Source organism: Euwallacea similis, chromosome 3 (genome assembly GCF_039881205.1).
Source record: "Euwallacea similis isolate ESF13 chromosome 3, ESF131.1, whole genome shotgun sequence".
Lineage (NCBI taxonomy): Eukaryota > Metazoa > Arthropoda > Insecta > Coleoptera > Curculionidae > Euwallacea > Euwallacea similis.
The window spans coordinates 8,020,823-8,039,102 of NC_089611.1; the positions used below are offsets into that span (position 1 = coordinate 8,020,823).

An 18,280-nucleotide genomic window follows, 5' to 3' on the forward strand; every position below is an offset into this window, starting at 1 on the left:
AACAGATTAGAAAGTGTAATCTATCAGCTGCCCCTAGTTGCCGACCGCAAACTTGAGCTTGACAAACGATGTGATGTCTACTGGTAATATATGAAAAATAAATGGATATCATTAACTTACCATACAATGAAACTATTGAGTTTTAACTTTAGTCTTTCCTAGTTGTTTTATGTTGTGCAAAAAAGATTATAATTCGTATTACTGAAATTTGAGCTTAATTTAAAAAACGTTAAAAGTTTCTTCTTTGATCCGTGAACGTAAACAATCAAAATGCCTCGTTTATTCAAGATATTTAAGATTAATTTTAAGTTATGTAAGTTATACCACTCATATCACTGTAATTTCTTTTTTAATTGAATCTACTTTAGTTTGCTTAAAATAAAATTGTTATTGTTGTTTAAATCAAGAAAGAAGGAAACTGTTGGATACTGCTATAATACCCTACGTGTAAAAAAGGTTTTGTTTGCGATTCAATATCACAAAAATAGTTGAAAGTTAAAGTAGAATTTGCTATTTGAAATATCCGTAGAATTTCAAGTCGAATTGGTAAATCTAAATAGTTTTCAAAAAATATTCAATTTTGAGAATATTGCTTTCACAATATCCCATTTTCAATTGTGTAGATACCACATGTAATGTTCCTTCTTCTAATTTTTCTCGACTAACAGTTTCCTCGGGCCACCTCTCTTTGTTGTCCACTTTGTGTAGTCCAAGAAAAATGTTAGTTATTTAGTAACAACTGCAATTTCTCACTTGAGTTTTAATAAAATCCCAAAAACCCGTTAGGGAATTTGCCTTTATTTGCACTTTCTCGCTAGCCATTCCCGTTCAAAAGTCACCTTTATTAAATCCGGCTCCTTTATTTCGGGTTAAAACTTTCGCAATTAATTCGAAACGGAACGAAGCCTCCGCATAAAATATCTGGGCATTCTTGCTGCCTTTCCTCCGGCCCTCCCGCCGATTCAATAGCAGTTTTAGTAAGCTCCAATCTACATCCCCAACTGAAAGGCGGAAATAGGCCATAGGGTGAAAACAAAAATAAAAGCAAAACGGAAGAAAATGTTCTGATTATTTTATTTCTTTCAAATATTGGCAATAACTCCCGCTATTAAGAAGATCGACTCCTTTAAGAACGAGTCTGAGATACTGTCAGTTAAAAATATCTATAATCAAACCCCAAAAGAGAATTTAGTATGTTACCAAAAACTCAACATTTTGCACACGATGACAAACAGACATATATAGGGCACTTTCTCTTATTCATCCACATTGCTCAATGGAATTCAAGACTGATAAGAGTCGTTGGCGCAAAGTCGTTTAGCAAATGGAAGAAAAAAAATCAACATGAAACTTTGAGAATTATGATAATTTGCGCTTGGCACTAAACCGCCAGTCGGTCAATCCGTCAATTATCAAAATCTCTGGATGGATGGATATTACATTGTAAATTAAAGTGTCCGGAACTAAAGGACACTATGACATACCTAGCAATAGAAAACAAAAACGCAAATGATGGAATCTGCTGCCATAGATGAATAAAAGACGGTGGACATGCCCATGGGGAAAATAAAAATTTTTCAAACGAAAAAGTCATTTGCGTTACAAAACTGGAAAGAAGTATTTTGCTGGGCGAGTCGTAGGTGAGACCTGGAAGTTTCGCAAGTTCTGCTAGCTACGACTGTAGCTAGATGGTCGGTTGCACATTACAGTTATGGCACCGCTATTAGGGGCTTGTGCGACATGTGATGGATCAATAAAAATTAGGTCGGATAGTGTATCTCGCGGTTTAAAACTAAATCAACTAATGAGATGAAATCAACGGTCTAGAAGAAAGTTGATATTAGGTCGTGTAGTATGAAATGAGTAGATTCTCGAAATGCCACATTCAACTGCGAATAACTTCACTCTAAATCTATATTTGGACTTGACTTTTTTATGTGGAAAAGGCACATTCTTCCTCTTTCGATCAGAGTTTAAAGTGTTCAAAATTATTGAAAACTTTTATTTTTATAAACATTTTTGTGCAGCCATGCAAAATAGTGAAATTCGTGTGTTTGACACAATGAAATATGAGTTCCACCGTGGAACCACAACAGCTCAGACGGCTCGCAATATTAATGATGTGTTTGGTACTGAAGTCACTTCACAGCAAACAGTATCTCGTTGGTTCATGAAATTTCGTTCTGGCAATTTTGACCTGAACTAACCTGAACAAATGAACCACGTGGACGACCTGAAACTCAAGTGGATAACGATTATCTGAAAGTGTGGAAGCGTGGTGGAAGCGAATCCACGTCAAAGTGCAAGCGAATTATCGTTAATATTCAGTTCAGTCAGTCAGTCCAAAAAAACAATATTGACTCATTTGGCTGAAATTAGCTGAAATAAGGTGAAAAAGCTGGACAAGTGGGTACCGCATGAGTTGAGCGACATACAGAAAGAACGACGTCTCGAAGCTTGTTCTTTGTTGTTCTTTGTTGTGCCGGTATAATAACGATCAATTTTTCAATCGGATTGTTACTTGTGATGAGAAATGGATCCTATATGACAATACCAGACCAGAGTTCATCGCAGTGGTTGGATCAAGATGAACCACCAAAACATTGTGCGAAAAAAAATCTTCATCAAAAGAAGCTTATGGTGTCCGTTTGGTGGTCCAACGCAGGTGTCATCCATCACAGCTTCATGAAACCTGGTGAATCGATTACGGCTGATGTCTACTGCCGACAACTGACCGAAATGATGAGGCAACTGACGCCAGCCAAGCAGCCAAGATTAGTCAATCGAAGCGCACCGCTATTGTTGCACGACAACGCTCGGCCACACACCGCACAAGTCACCTTGGCCAAGCTACAGGAGTTGGAATTGGAAACTCTTCGTCATCCACCGTATTCACCCGACTTAGCACCCACTGATTACCACTTCTTTCGAAATTTGGATAACTTCTTGGTAGGGAAAACATTCAACTCCGACGAGGCTGTCAAAGCTGCCTTCCAAGAGTTTATCGATTCCCGGCCTGCAGGCTTTTACAGCACGGGAATCAATGAACTTCCCGTTAAATGGCAGAAGTGTATTGATAATGGTGGCGCATATTTCGATTGACAATAAAAACATTTCATATGAAAAAAAAATGACTAAAGTTTCAATTCAATTCTACTCATTTCATACTACACGACCTAATATAATATGTTGTTTGTTTCAGTTTTGTCCGTTGTTATGGCAAATTAAACACTAATCCATGGCGGCAAAATCGGAAACAGCCACCACATCAACTTCAATGATATAATTATTTCATTAAATTGAAGATGTTGCAAATAAAATATCGTATATAATGACCGCCGCATTTGGTTAATATCGACGGCGAGTACTCGAAAAACTCCCTTCACTGGCTCGCTTGCAAACAGATTACAACCGGAACTAACCTGAACTAAGTTATTTTAACGCACTACAAAAAAATAAGTATATCGAAATGTAAAAACTGTTACGCTCTAACTTAAACCGTTCGAAAGTTACTACTTTCAAAAGCTAAAATCACAAGTTAAATTTTCAAGGTCAACATTTCGAAAACAATTAGAAAATATATGTGCTAGAATTTTGAGATGAATCTAAAAACTTAATAACATACATGGTGGTCCATTTAAAAATTAGGATTTAGTGCCACTTTACAACAGAACGGTTAACACTGCATTTTCCAAAATATTTTAGAATATGACAAATTCTCGCGGCGATTCTCTCAACAATTTTCGAAAAATGTATAATATTTCATCGAGTGTGGAACACCCTGTATGTAGTTGAGCAATAACCGTAGCTAAGACGATAAACCCTGGATTTTGATATCATTAACTGTAATTCAAATGGACTTACCGATCCCTTCCTTCCAGGAAAACTGAAGAAAACGTCCGGGCCCGTCCTTTGGGGCATCTGCCGCAGGACGTTGAGCAGTTTAGCCGAATGTCGGGGCTGAAACAGAAATGCGGCCGATCAAATAAATTGAAACGTTTTCCTAATTGGATTGCTACAAAACCGCGCTCGTAGGGCCGGAAATAATATTAATCCCTTCGGACTCGTTTACCGATTTCGGGGGCTTTCGGGATTTTAAAAGTTTATAATAATTTTCGAGTGATAGTTCATTGATATTTTCTAGGGGAAGATGAGTTAGGTCAAGCCTGAAATTAATCAAAATGCCATTCATTCCATAAGACAAACACTCCAGCAATTAAATAATATTCAAAGGATTTTAGGGTCGAGTCCGTAAAAGGGTTACTAGGAATTTGCTGATGCTTTAATTGAAGTCCGCATTTCCAGACCTATGTTGATTTACTCGCAAATACTTGATAGGGTCCATGAATAGGAAAGGGAAAAAATATTGAATCACAACAGCGTAAGGCGAGAATGTATCCATCCAATCATGAGAATTGTGTTCAATGACCCGCTCTGCATGATGCAATTTACTCGAGTGCTAGAACATGCTTTTTGACCACAATGACATTCCAGACACCTTCGTAAAGCCATGGATAACGATCTTAACCAGATCTCTCTTACGTCAACAATTAATTAATTTCATGTCATGGATTAGCAGAATATGCTCACCGGGTTACCATCGTTGTAAGACACTTAACTTCATCCAACTAATCGGTACTGAGGGAAGGATTCGATTTTTTTTATATTTAAGATGAAATAATATAAAATAAACGACTAACATTGTTAGTTTTCCAAGTTAGAGTAGAATGTTATCTGAACGGAAAACTTAAGAAAACTTAACGGAAAAAGTTAATTAGGTATGTGCAAAGATGTTAAAACTTGAAACCTGTTTTTTTCCACTTGTATCAAGGGACGTATATTTAAACATGGTGTTAGAAAAAGTAGGCCAAACAGTTAACCACATTCCATTAAAAAAATGATACTCCTTTTATATGTACATAATACAGGATCCGGAAACAGGATTGAACTATTTTAAAAAGTTTGCTGAAAATAAATGTAGCAATCCAAACAACCGATGCTGAAACATGGACTTTGTGGTCGACAATTTCTTAGTGTTGGTAAATTATGTCTTCAAGATGTCCACCATGCTCATTAACACACATTTGCAATCTCTTCCTAAAATTTTCCAACACGTTCTGAAGCAAATCTTGATCAGTTCCGTTTACCGCATGCTTAATTCGATCTTTTAAGTCTTGTATGGTCTGAGCACGATTATTGTATACTTTTGCCTCTAAATAACCAAAAAAAAAAAATCTGGTGGTGTCAAATCCGGAGATCTTGAGGGCCATAGAATGTCACCAAAACACCAAATAACTCAATGTGGGAAAATTTGCCGTAAAACAGTTAAACTTCGCCTACTGGTATGAACGGTAGCACCATCTTGTTAAAACCATACAATATTTTGCCCCCTTCTTTCAAGTTCTAAATTTACATATGTGTCCAACTTCATAACATATCGGCCAGAATTGACGATAACGGTATGGTTGTTTTCTTCAAAAAAGTACGATGCGATTATGCCAAAAGCGGATACTCCACACCATACTGTTACTTTTTGGCCGTGAAGAAGTCGTTCGTGCAGTTCTCTAGAATTGTCACGTGCCCACTGACGAAAATTCTGTTTGTTAATGATTCCAGTTAGGTGAAAATGAGCTTCGTCCGACATGATAAGAACATGTCGATCGTTATTTAACATTTCTAACATTTGTCTGCTGAGACGCAAACGGGCTTTTTCATTAAGGTCATTCAGCATATGAACAATCCGGATTTTAAACAGGTGATAGTGTAAGTTTTTATGCAAAATGCGTCTTAAACTTCGATCTGATATATTCAACGCAATCGCATGACTGGCGGTAGGAGGCAATGATTATCGCCAAACCGATTACCTATCAATATTTTCTGGAGCACGAATACCACCAAGAAACTTTCATACGACGTTTATTTCCCAATGAGCCATAACACACATAATTGTCAAACTGACAGAACCAAGAAATGGCACTTTGACAAACATGGCTTTATTCGTTTTTCCATGGCAAGCTTTTCAAAACCGTTCAATTCAGTTGCCGGACTCTGTAGAAACTGAGCGGTATGATATTTGGTACATAGATGTACCAATTAACGAAAAGTATAAAATATGAAGTACATGTAAATACATATAAATTCATGTATGTTTTTTTCGTGTATATAGGAACGTAAACGTGTATAAATTAAAATTCTTTAAATGTACTGATATTTGTATATAGGTTTAATCATTTTAGCAAATGTCATACCCCTCGATTTAATAGACACCGAATTAATGATATGATCGGGGAAGAGATGAGACGTTTCAAAATTTGGCATCACAATATGGAAATTCTTGATCTATATCGTGGTCTTTTTCGTTATCCTACAATCCACATTTTGATTTTCTTTATATCATGGCTCATTAAAATCTTCTGAAAATTACTGTCCCTATGTGTAGAATACCCACGAAGGACATCAAATCAGTGAACAAGTCATATCAAGGTTTTAAAAATACCAAAGTATGAAATAAGTTTATTCGATAGATTCAAATGTCATGGAAATTCTAATGTTAATGCTTTTGAAAATCATGTAGTATTCTTCAACAAGCGAAAATATGGAGGAGCAAAAAAATCCAATAACGAAATCACCAACTTAGGTTTTCTGATGCCCAATTTTGGAACGTTTCATTTCCTCACCGTTAATATTACTAATTCGATGACGATTTAACACATTACAAATCTGTACACATGACTTGCTTCCTATTCGTTTTACTGATAGACAGACTGCAATAGATTTAATGCATGTACTTATTATGAGAGTGAGCATAGAAATATTGCTCAGAGTGCATATCAGACCAAAATATTGAAAATAATCGATATTTTATTTTATAGTATTTCTGTAGGATTAGAAATGACATTAAAAATCGGCCGAACACGTCCAGAGTTATAATATTCCTCCGTATTCTGCCTCTCTGCCAAGAAAAACTTGAGCATTTTTTTTCATTGTTACATTTCGAAGAAATTTGACCCAAAAAACATGTTTATTTTGCCACCTTCGTAATTATTTATTTACTTTATTTATTTTTTACTTATTATTTTTATAATCTATGGGCATCTTGTAAAATAGTCCAAGAATATCTCTACATGAATGCGTTTTGCCTTCCGACAAGCACTCTTGCATAACGCAGGCGCGCTTTTAGCGCTGCGCACCATGGTTGAATGTGTTCAGGATGGCTCTTACATGATTGTTTCACCCCAAACGTTCAGATTTTACAAATATTTTCACTTTTCATCCATCACACACATATTTCTCATTTTTCAAAACAGCGCAGGATATGCCCTTTCTGACACCGTCATGCAAAATGCTCGAAGTGCTTCAAAAGGGGATCTTTCGCGAATGGACGCGACCGGTACAAGGGCAAGTAAGCCTGTTCTATAAGATCCTGAGTTTTCTCGATCTTTCGTATTTCGTTACGATTAATGGATATTTGTAACCTGTATCGTTCTAAAATTGAACAAAATTTACACATTTCGCCTTTTCTACACCATTGCTCCGGTCCCCATAATCGCGAGAAAGCCATTTCTCTTTCGAATGACCTTCCGCGGCATAATGGAGAGATTAACTGACTCTAATTCATAATGTCAGTAATAAAATAGATTGTGCTGGAGAAAGTATGGTCTAAGCAACTCGTAAAGATTCGCCTTCATCTGGACGTACGACCCTCGACTATTTCTCAACTTAAATTGATACTTCCTGAACTGCACCTGAAAATGGTGCCGACGAACCAATATATATTTTTTTTCTAATTGCCTCAAAATTGAAGCTTCCTCTCAGTCGCATAAACAGGATTTGCAACCAACCAGCTGTTTAATCATCTCAGCTATCCGACACTATCCGATGCGATCAAAACAACCAACTGAGGCTGACTGTATTGTCATACCGACGGAAAAACGCAAAGGGACGGACAGAGAATTGAATTTGTGAGAGTATTCGATACGATTTTACAGTCTTCTGGCACTAGTTCGACTGGACAATAAAATTACGGATCGAAAGCTTCGAAAGTAGTAAAACTTATAAGATTTATAGCTATCCAAAAGTGTTATCGCCATTATTGCTGTGTTATTAACAAAGTTTACATTATCAAAACATTTTTGCGTTGTGGCAACAAATGATTCATCTACAATGTTTTCCAGAAATAATCGTTCATATTGAGTATTGGGTGATAGAGAATAAAAAAATAGAGATTCAGCTAAATTTGTTTCATGCAAAAGTTAGATATTTTCGTTCAATACCGGATCACCAAAAATGTTCGTTATGGATCAAGAAGAGAAAATCAAATATTGGAGGAACCAAAAACTAATACCAGACGTGTGTGTATGTGTGCGGGTGTGTGTGGATGTGTGTATTTGGGAGGGGGGAGGGGGGCAAACTCATTGCTTATTAGCACACTCAATAATCCCATCCTGCAAATTAAAAACTGTAAAATTTATTCCGAATTTACATAATTCAAAATGTTATTTTCACAGTTTCGTGCAAGGCAAGCTTTTAGCTGAATCGGTCTATTCATTTATCCACTAGTACGCCATGCGCATTTCCACAAATATCGCTGGAACACCCTGTATATGTCTAGGTTACAAATTACCAAAGGATATCATAATAATTCCAGGAAATTGAGCAATAAACCAAGTTGATTAGCCATGTAACTAGTTATATATTGGATGACCTGTCCATATGGACGTTGGGGCCGATATTAAGATAAATTATTCAGCATAGTATCACGTACATTTCGGTTTCATAAACGGGATACATTAGCGAGGACCTACCAGCAAATGAAGCATGGAAACTCTGCGAATGTGTTTGGGCAAACTTACCCATTTTCCATTTGCAGCTTTCATGGCGCCAAAAAGCAATTTCAGCTCTTTCACAGTGATGCTATAGCTCGCCAAGACGCCGAGCATCTCGATGAGCAAATCTGAAAGGAACAAATGTATTTCCATTAGGCAAATATTCAAAAGAAAATATGTGTATAGGCGTATAGGAATATGTTGAAAGTCTACGGGAACTAGAATAAAGGGATTTGATAGATAAACACGTAGGGTGTAAAAATTTCTCATATTAATGCAATTTTTTAAATATTTTTCTATTTCGTTGTATTTCGCCATCATAATGGGTGCATGCTCATGATCTCAAAAAAGTACTGAAATGGAGCTCTTTCGATACCGCTTTTTGGAATTTCTTTCTGGATATTCATGAAACAGAATAAATAAAACTTCGAATTTCATCATTTTTAATAATGCCACATAATCTTTTCTGTTTTGTTTGTTACACAGCTTTTGGTCGTCATTGTTCTCTAACAAAATGCCTCAAATCAATTACAATCTTATCCGCTATTAAGCAGACAACGTTCCAATTTTTAAAGTAAGTTCCAGATAAATCAATTGCTTTATCATGGCTTATGATAATTTTCTAAATGCTCATAAAGCCGGTATTAATTAAAATGCCCCAAGTTAATATTGCTCTATTCGATGCTGACCTTACTAAGCTAGTGGGCAGAGCAGCTGACTTAATCGCCTCGCGAATTGACTTTAATAATTGGAAAACGATCATTAAAACCTCAGTAATGTTCGCATGCGGGACCCATGTATTAGGTGTACAACTTTGCTTCCGCCGTTTTTGAATAGATGTATGTAGCGGTAAGTAATGATCGAAATAAATAACCCCATGTGGGCATGCAGGAGCCTTGGGCACCTGTTAACATAACCTCATAAAAATATTAGTCTATTTGTGTCTTCATCATAAAGTTATTCGCGATTGAAAATGTCAGTGTACGAGCCAAATTCTCGTCATTTGCGGGAGGTTTTACTTTTCTGCTTCAATATGAAGAAATCTGCTGCTGAGGCTCATCGAACGCTCTCAGATACTTATGGGGAAGCCACTATTAGTGAAAGGACATGTCGTGAGTGGTTTCAGCGCTTCAAGAACGGTGATTTTCACGTCGAAGACCAACATAGCGGTGGAAGAAAGAAGGTTTTCCAAGATGCGAACTTGGAAGCATTACTTGACGAAGACTCGTGTCAAAGTCAACAAGAATTGGCACAATCATTGGGAGTGACTCAACAAACAATCTCAAAACGCCTCAAAGACATGGGAATGATTCAGAAGCAAGGATATTGGGTGCCGTACGAGTTGAAACCAAGAGATATTGACAGGCGTCTGTTCGCTTGTGAACAGTTGCTTGCAAGGCAAAGACGGAAGGGATTTCTGCATCGTATTGTGACTGGGGACGAGAAATGGGTTCATTACGATAATCCCAAACGCAAAAAGACTTGGGGATATCCCGGCCATGCTTCCACGTCGACGGCCAAACCGTCTATTCATGGTTCCAAAATCATGCTCTGTATTTGGTGGGATCAACTCGGCGTAATATATTATGAGCTGTTACAACCAACTGAAACAATCACAGGTGCTCTTTATCGAACCCAATTAATGCGTTTGAGCCGAGCATTGAAAAAGAAACGGCTGCAATACAACGAGAGACATGATAAAGTGATTTTGCAGCACGATAATTCTCGACCCCATGTTGCGCAAGTGGTCAAGAAATACTTGGAAACATTGAAATGGGAAGTCCTACCCCACCCGCCATATTCTCCTGACCTAGCTCCTTCTGATTATCACTTGTTTCGATCCATGGCACATGGGCTAGCTGACCAACACTTCCGGTCTTATGAAGAAGTAAGAAATTGGATAGAATCGTGGATCGCTTCAAAAGATGTCCAATTTTTTCAACACGGGATTCGTATGCTGCCCGAAAGATGGGAGAAAGTAGTGGCCAGCGATGGACAATACTTTGGATCCTAAAGGTATAATTAGTTTTTTACAATAAAATCGCGAAATTCGGAAAAAAAACGGCGGAAGCAAAGTTGTACACCTAATATAATAAAAATTCTGAACAGTTTGGTTTATATTCGATTTGGTTTAAACTGAAAATTTGTTGCTCTAAAAGGTAAACAGATTAAGCAATAAAGAACCTCAAAATATGGTAATTTAAGCACTAAAACATGTATTAATGCAACTAATTACCAAATGCATTCAATCATTAGGCTTAAAAATACACAAGCTGTGAGGAATCCACGGCTCAGGTATCTTACTGCCTGAAGGATTCTTGCGGCTTCTCATGTGAATCTTGAAGGATCAACACAAGTACAGTAAACTTGGAACGGTTTATTTTATCCAACAAAACTTAACTATATAGTTAATAATGCATTATAGTTAAGAAAACTGTAAGTCAAGACGCTCTAAAATGTATCGATCGTCTCCTTACTTAAGTCTGTGCCTGCCAATAACGAGAGTACCAAACGTTGGAAGCATTTGCAAATTCTAAAGAAGGAGCATTAAAAAAAACTCAAATAGACGTTGAAATGCCAGAGGTATGTCTTGGATACATTCATCAGCTTTTATTTATTTGTTAGATGTTTTGTTAAATGTTTGATAGTAAATAGCAAATAGCTTACTCAACGGCCCACGTTTACTGCTTGCGGCTCACTACGAGGATATTTTAAATAATTATTCGTAATTTTTCATGTTTTTTTTTTTTAATTCTTGTTATTAGAAATAATAACGTCAGCGCCGGTCGATCGGTGAGCTTATCGCAATGATTAAAAGGATCAAACAAATCGCTCGAGAACATGGGAGATTATTGATTTAGACCAATTCGAGAAATTCCAAGTATCGAAGAGTGTGTTAGGATATATAGGATGTCCAGAAATTAAATTCAGATATATTGGTAGGCGATTCCTTAGTCGCAAACGACGCATTACTGAGATACAGGGTGATAAAATTCTAGAATTTTTAAAGATTTTACTAGCTAATTATATTCAGTTCAAATTTTTTACATAGCCTCAGCTTAGACAGTTGAAAATCTGTATAACTAGATTTAAAAAAATGTTATTAAAATCTACAGGGTGGTTTCTTCTGGGGCCGCTTTTATCGCCCCTGTCCCTGAAATTTAAATGTCTTATTCGATTTAGAAATTTCTCTCTCTCTCCAAATTTTGCCCTGAATTGTTTTCAACATATTTATAAATAATATAGAAATGATATAAAAAATACTCTAATTTGCCCCTAATTTTTTTATATTCAGCACATTATGTGAAACCTGTGAACTCGAATCAACATAAAAAAGTGCATTGCTTGCAATATTCGCAAGTAGCTCGAAAACAGTTAAAGGTATGAAAACAACGTTAGTTAAAAATATTACGAAATAGAATTTGCGTACTAAGTAAGCTTGAAAGAACAGTAATGGTCCACAATAAAAATTCGGGTAATAAAAGAGGGCTTCATCCCAGAAAAAGTACCACACTCTAGATTTTACCAACTATTTTTAAAATCTACTTGTACAGATTCTAGACACTAAAAGTAAAACTAAAAGAAAAATCTCAAAATTTAACACCCTGTGGACAATGGCCGTGGACAGAGTGACTCGCTTTTATGGCCATTATTCCCTCGGAAAACTTGAGTCCCTCGCTTGCAACTCAGGACGTAAATGTCTCCTTTAAGAAATAATGCTATAACCAGTGAAGTAGTAGTAGATTTTTAATATACGATTATAATTATGTTTGTTGGGTTAATAAAAATGATTGAATTAAAAGAAATTGGAATTTATCGAATCCCGAGATACAAGAGAATTTTTGTCAAATGTGGGATTCCAGTGGAAGATATAAGTAAGTGTGTTACTTGAATATCACATGAACAATAGAACGCAAACAACGGGCTATTTACTCTACTCAAGAATAGAGGCAGGAACAAGAGCAACCATATCGTGAGTCGCATGAAAAGTAAAAAAATGACGTCACTTGAGCGTAAGGAAGTTCTTATATCTTTATATATATATATATACTATATATACAGGGTGTTTCATAAATATACCGACAAACTTTCAGGGGTTATAGAGCTCATAAAAACAAATAAAGTTAGATCCGAAATAGCTTCGTTTCCAAGATACAGGGTGTTTAATTCCTTTTTTTTTTAAATATTTTTTTAATATTTCAAAAACAGTTTGAGATGCGAACATGAAATTCGGGACATGCTATGGTGGGATAAACGTGCATGTTCTGGAGTATGCAAACCATTTCCACCTACACCAGTGGCGTCCGTGCGGCCATTCAATGGGATGTTTTTAACTAAAAAAATGGCACGACACTGATTTTTTTAAATATGAATATTTTTTTCTTAATATTCCATCGATTCTTAACAAAAAAAGCCTCTTAGTATTTTGTTGCTCAAGTGGACGTTTTCGAGAAAAAAATTATTTCTCATTCATGTGCCTAGCAAAAAACCGGTGAAGGTTTCCAAGTGTGATTTTTTTTAAGGAGAAATTAATACAATTTTCTTTTAATAGAGGTAGTAGACATGAAAACAAACATTTGTGAATCATGCCTTCCGGTGTACTACCTCTATTAAAAGAAAATTAAAATCTTAAAAAATCACACTTGGAAACCTTCACCGGTTTTTTGCTAGGCACATGAATGAGAAATAATTTTTTTCTCGAAAACGGCCACTCTGGCAACAAAACACTAACAGGCCTTTTTTGTTAAGAATTGATGGAATATTAAGAAAAAATATTTATATTAAAAAAAGTCAGTGGCGTGCCATTTTTTTAGTTAAAAACATCCCATTGAATGGCCGCACGGACGCCACTGGTGTAGGTGGAAATGGTCTGCATACTCCAGAACATGCACATTTATCCCGCGATAGCATGTCCCGAATTTCATGTCCGCATCTCAAACCGTTTTTCAAATATTAAAAAAATATTAAAAAAAAAGGAATTGAACACCCTGTATCTTGGAAACGAAGCGATTTCGGATCTAACTTTATTTGTTCTAAATATTTGTTTTTATGAGCTCTACAACCCCTGAAAGTTTGTCGGTATATTTATGAAACACCCTGTATATAAAGAATCATATTTATGCATTATTTCTTTCGGAGATTTGATTAAATATTATTGTTAGATTATTGTGTTAGATTGCGGGAAACTGGGACAGGTCAAAATATAGTTAAAAACTGAGAAAACAAGACAGAAAAATGTATGACTGAATACGGATGATGTTACTAACCCTCATAATTAAGAGAAAACGGTGAAAAACTTAAAAACTTGAGCCAAGATGTGGCATGAGTTATCGCTGGATTGAAGTTGGCTAAATTTAGACGTTGCTGTGCCTTTTTTGTGTTCATCTTGAGGTTTCAGCACAAGATCTTGATCATCAAGACCGTGCACCGGACATAGAACTAATTATAGAAAGTTAGAAGGAGAAGTTTAATGGGCGGTTAGTAACAATTGAGTTAAGACTGCACACTTGCCAGTCAAATCCCGCAGCTACCAAAAATATGAATTTGCTGATTATGCGAGTTCGCATATAGATGATAACGTATCACAACGATCGAGGAGATTTCGACGATCTCCTGAGAAATTTTGGACACCTGGATCGGCTGATGAAATACTAGTGAAGTCTGTCTATTCGGAACGAACGCTTTAACAGCGTTACGATGAACGTAAATCCCCTAGGGGACAACGTTGTGCGAAAACGCTAAACACAACAAAACTAGTCGGTTGGTGAACCTGGTTTTGCCTGTCACGATAATTTATAACTAAGCATACAAATCGCAGGAAAAGTTTGAGGATTACTGTATTATGTCATTTTACCAATTTTTTTCTCGTTGCCATGACGCCGGGGGATAAAAACTTTACCTCCCTCGGGAGATCAAGTCCTTATTCCCCTTTATAAACTTTACCTCCCTAGAGAGGTAAAGTGGCATATTGCTTCCATTAATGAGGGTGTTAAATTCAATATCTAGGGTGTGGAAGATATGTTATTCATATCAGTCAATAAAAGCTTAAAAATAGCTTGTAACGTAATTTAAGGGGCATAGAGTAGACCAGAACTGTCGTTTATTGCAAAGCAAACCATAAAGTTGGAAATGTGGCAACGTCGAAATTAGGTGAGTAGTCATCTCGCACTTCAAATTGCGTTCAAATTAATATAAATTAATTAATGAATTAAACTTCACACTGAAAATAAATATATCATCCATCTAAATTGAATCAAAGCACAACGACGATTTTAAGGCATGACATAGCGCACTGTGGATAACCGAGTGAACTCTGTGGTTATATAAACTTCCATTACGGCACAATATATTTCTGCTAACAATTTATTTTAATGCTCCATAACCCAATTAAGCTGGAAACAGATTCTGACATTTTGTATAATATTAATGTAGACGCCGTCGACTCTGTTTGGACAAAACACAATTTTGTTAAATTAAGCCGTCTTTACGACAAAATAATTATGTCAGCATTAAGGATTACGTTGTTTTCTTAATTATAATACATGAGCTTATCTAGTAGTTTATTCAGTTGTATCTGAGATTAATACAGTAATTTTTCTCTATAAGCTAATAAACACAACAACGGGTTCAAATTTCGTTGCAAATGTGGGGTATATTAGTTACTTGCACTTCTTCTATATTGTTCTTTGATACACCTATGCAGTACGGGGCACAGGAGTACAGGGCAGTACCTATGCACTATCGAAGTAACTTACTACTTCTTACATACTTCTACCTCGAATTGAAAGATATCACAACTTACAATATTATTACTAATATGAGAAAGCCGCATCAGGGAAATAAGCGATAAGGCTCAAGTATTTTCTTTGGTAGTGGGTAATGATTTTTGATGTAGCTCCAAAAAAATTTTTACGGGGTTCTATCCGGGAAATTGACTGGCCACGGATGTTCCGAGTGGGTACCTACCCATCTTCCAGGAAGTCTATGTGGTAGATATTCCCGCCCAACTGTTGCATTCAAGAGGGGAGTACTATCCTGTTGGAACTAATAGTTCTGTGTTAAAGGATCAATCATTAAAGTGCCAAATATTCCAACCCACATATTAATCCTGTAAATATGGGGGTTCTCTCCATGCACAAGTAATGCGTATTTCTTCTACCGAAAATTCAATTATTTGTGACTTGACTGTCTTCTAGCTCAATAATTTTATGTGTGAAATTTAGATTATCTGCACATTTCTGTGTGTATTATTCGTAAAATGTTCTTCGCGTTTCGTTATCACCGGTTCGGAGTCCCTGACAAATTCGAAATTTAAAGGGATGATACTTTTATTTGCGTAAAACAAACCAAACTGTTGATTTTGGGGCACTCGTGATATATTCAATTTCGCCAAGCGATATTTAGGGATATTCAATAACCGATAACGTTACATGCTCTAATGATTCTTCGTTACAGCGTTTGTTAGGGCGCGTGACCGGTTTTTAATGATCCGTATTATTTAAAACTTCTTACGAGCCAGCCAGAAACTTGACGATTCGTGTAAATTTTTTGAGGTAGACGCCATTGACACCACTTTTGAGGTAGTTCATACATGCTTTCTGCTTCAACTGCATCATTGCGATACAAAATTTACCACTTACGAAATATCATAATGTTGAGATTCTTGAGTCTTCGTCGAGAACGAAAAACATACACTTCTACAGAGTAGTGAGAATTTTATTAAGTAGATTGTTGTGGTACGTGTGAAAAGAATGAACTAACTTAACTCAAAACCAGGCCAATGCAATTGATCTGCTAAAAAAAGGTTCTTAAAAACCAAAAACACGTGTGCAAGAAACAAGAAAGAACTTTCACCAAAGACTACCCTAGTCTGACATCATGAATTACGGGTTGCCAGATGAGTCTGCATATGGCCCTTCTTAGAAAGAACCCAAAAAATCGCTAAATTCTTGCAAAACGAACAAAAGGCAAGCAGAAACAAAACATCCAAAGTACAAGCAGTGTCGCATCATACTTTCAACACATAGAATGAAATCAACACTGTCATGCTAAAGTTTAGAAAAAAATGTAATGGAGAACTCGTTTTCATCTATCTTCCGTCATATCTTGGGGAAAAAAATAAATTTGAAAATTTCTGTTTTTTGGAATAACTGAAAAATCAAAAATAACTATGTGCATTATGAAATTACTTCCTTGAATGAGCAATTTTTACAGCAACACTTGCAAATGGCGATTGTTACCGTAAGCGGCCACTCGTCGTCCAACAGTTTCGCAGCTCTCTAGTTTCTAGAAAGCTCATATGCATTAATTACAGATGATGAATCTAAAAATTGTAACTAAAGAAAATTGATCGCATTGCAACAGAGATTCGGTACTAAAAAACTGAACTATCGATTTGCACACGAAGTTTGAGTCGGGAGATTGAGGGGGAAATATGGGAATATGACCAATCGTTGTTAACGATGGCATCGACCGAGCGCAAAATTGTCGATTTCAATAAACGACGAATTCTCCAACTCGGAAACGCGTTCATTCGCAACTGGCACTGTATTCATTTATTTGAGTTATAGTGATGATCTAAGTGACTAATTTCAGAAGCACTGTAAATCTACTTTTTGCCGTGCTTTTGGATTATACATGACATGATATATAGAAAACGAAGACCTACCGATGTACCCTCGAAGCAACCCAATTTAAATGTCTTAAATGCGTATTGCACGCCTTAGAAATATCAGCGAAGCGTAAAAACCATTTTAGTCCTTCAGATTTGAGCTTCTTCTGCTTTTTATGTTTTAGAACTATCAAACGTTTATTTCGGCTGTTAAAGACAACAACAAACTGTAATTTTAATTTTATTTTAATTTTAGTCTATGTAAAAAGTGCTCTGTTTGTGGCAGACACGTTGTTTCTAAGTTGTATATGACCATTCTGGTTTGAAATAACATGAATTAAACGGAGAATTGTGGAACAATTCAACGTAGTTTTTATTTAAAGAAGGAACATCTTAAGTTTATGTTCTGACTGTCCATGATATGACTTTCTATGGTTTGGCATCGCCAGCAATACATTATTTTATAATATTTTGTCACCCACGATGTTCCTACAATCGTATCTTCAGAAGTCTCCTCATCATGTAAAAAATAAATAATATTTTTTGCAATTATCCAAGAACTCACTACTTGTATCTTGAGTTGTTCCCAAAATCAGTCAATTAAGGAGAGTAAAACGGGAAATTTTAGTTTTAAGGCCGGAAACCAATAGATGTGACCCTAGTATTCCTGAGCTTCATTTCACTGTGAACTACAGCTTTTTCTCAGATCGGTATAGAATCTTTCGGGGGAGTTACAGTTGCCGCTGATGATTATTTTTAGGAAGTCACGAAGCCATATGAACAGAAGGGCCCGAAATTTCATGTTCAGCTATTTACTCAATACAAGTTATATCTAGATAAATCC

At 36.2% G+C, this 18,280-nt stretch overlaps 1 protein-coding gene across 16 annotated transcripts in view; it reads right to left on the minus strand.

Moving 5' to 3' along the window:
- The window catches only part of rg (rugose), a 483,271-nt gene that overhangs the window by 196,755 nt on the left and 268,236 nt on the right, over nt 1–18,280 (minus strand). For all 16 annotated transcript variants that reach the window (XM_066406800.1, XM_066406798.1, XM_066406795.1 and 13 more), the window contains exons 4-5: nt 8,853–8,953; nt 3,865–3,960 (exon numbers count right to left, since the gene is read on the minus strand). In XM_066406800.1, coding sequence (XP_066262897.1) covers nt 3,865–3,960; nt 8,853–8,953 — 197 coding nt within the window. The remainder of the gene's footprint in view (nt 1–3,864; nt 3,961–8,852; nt 8,954–18,280) is intronic.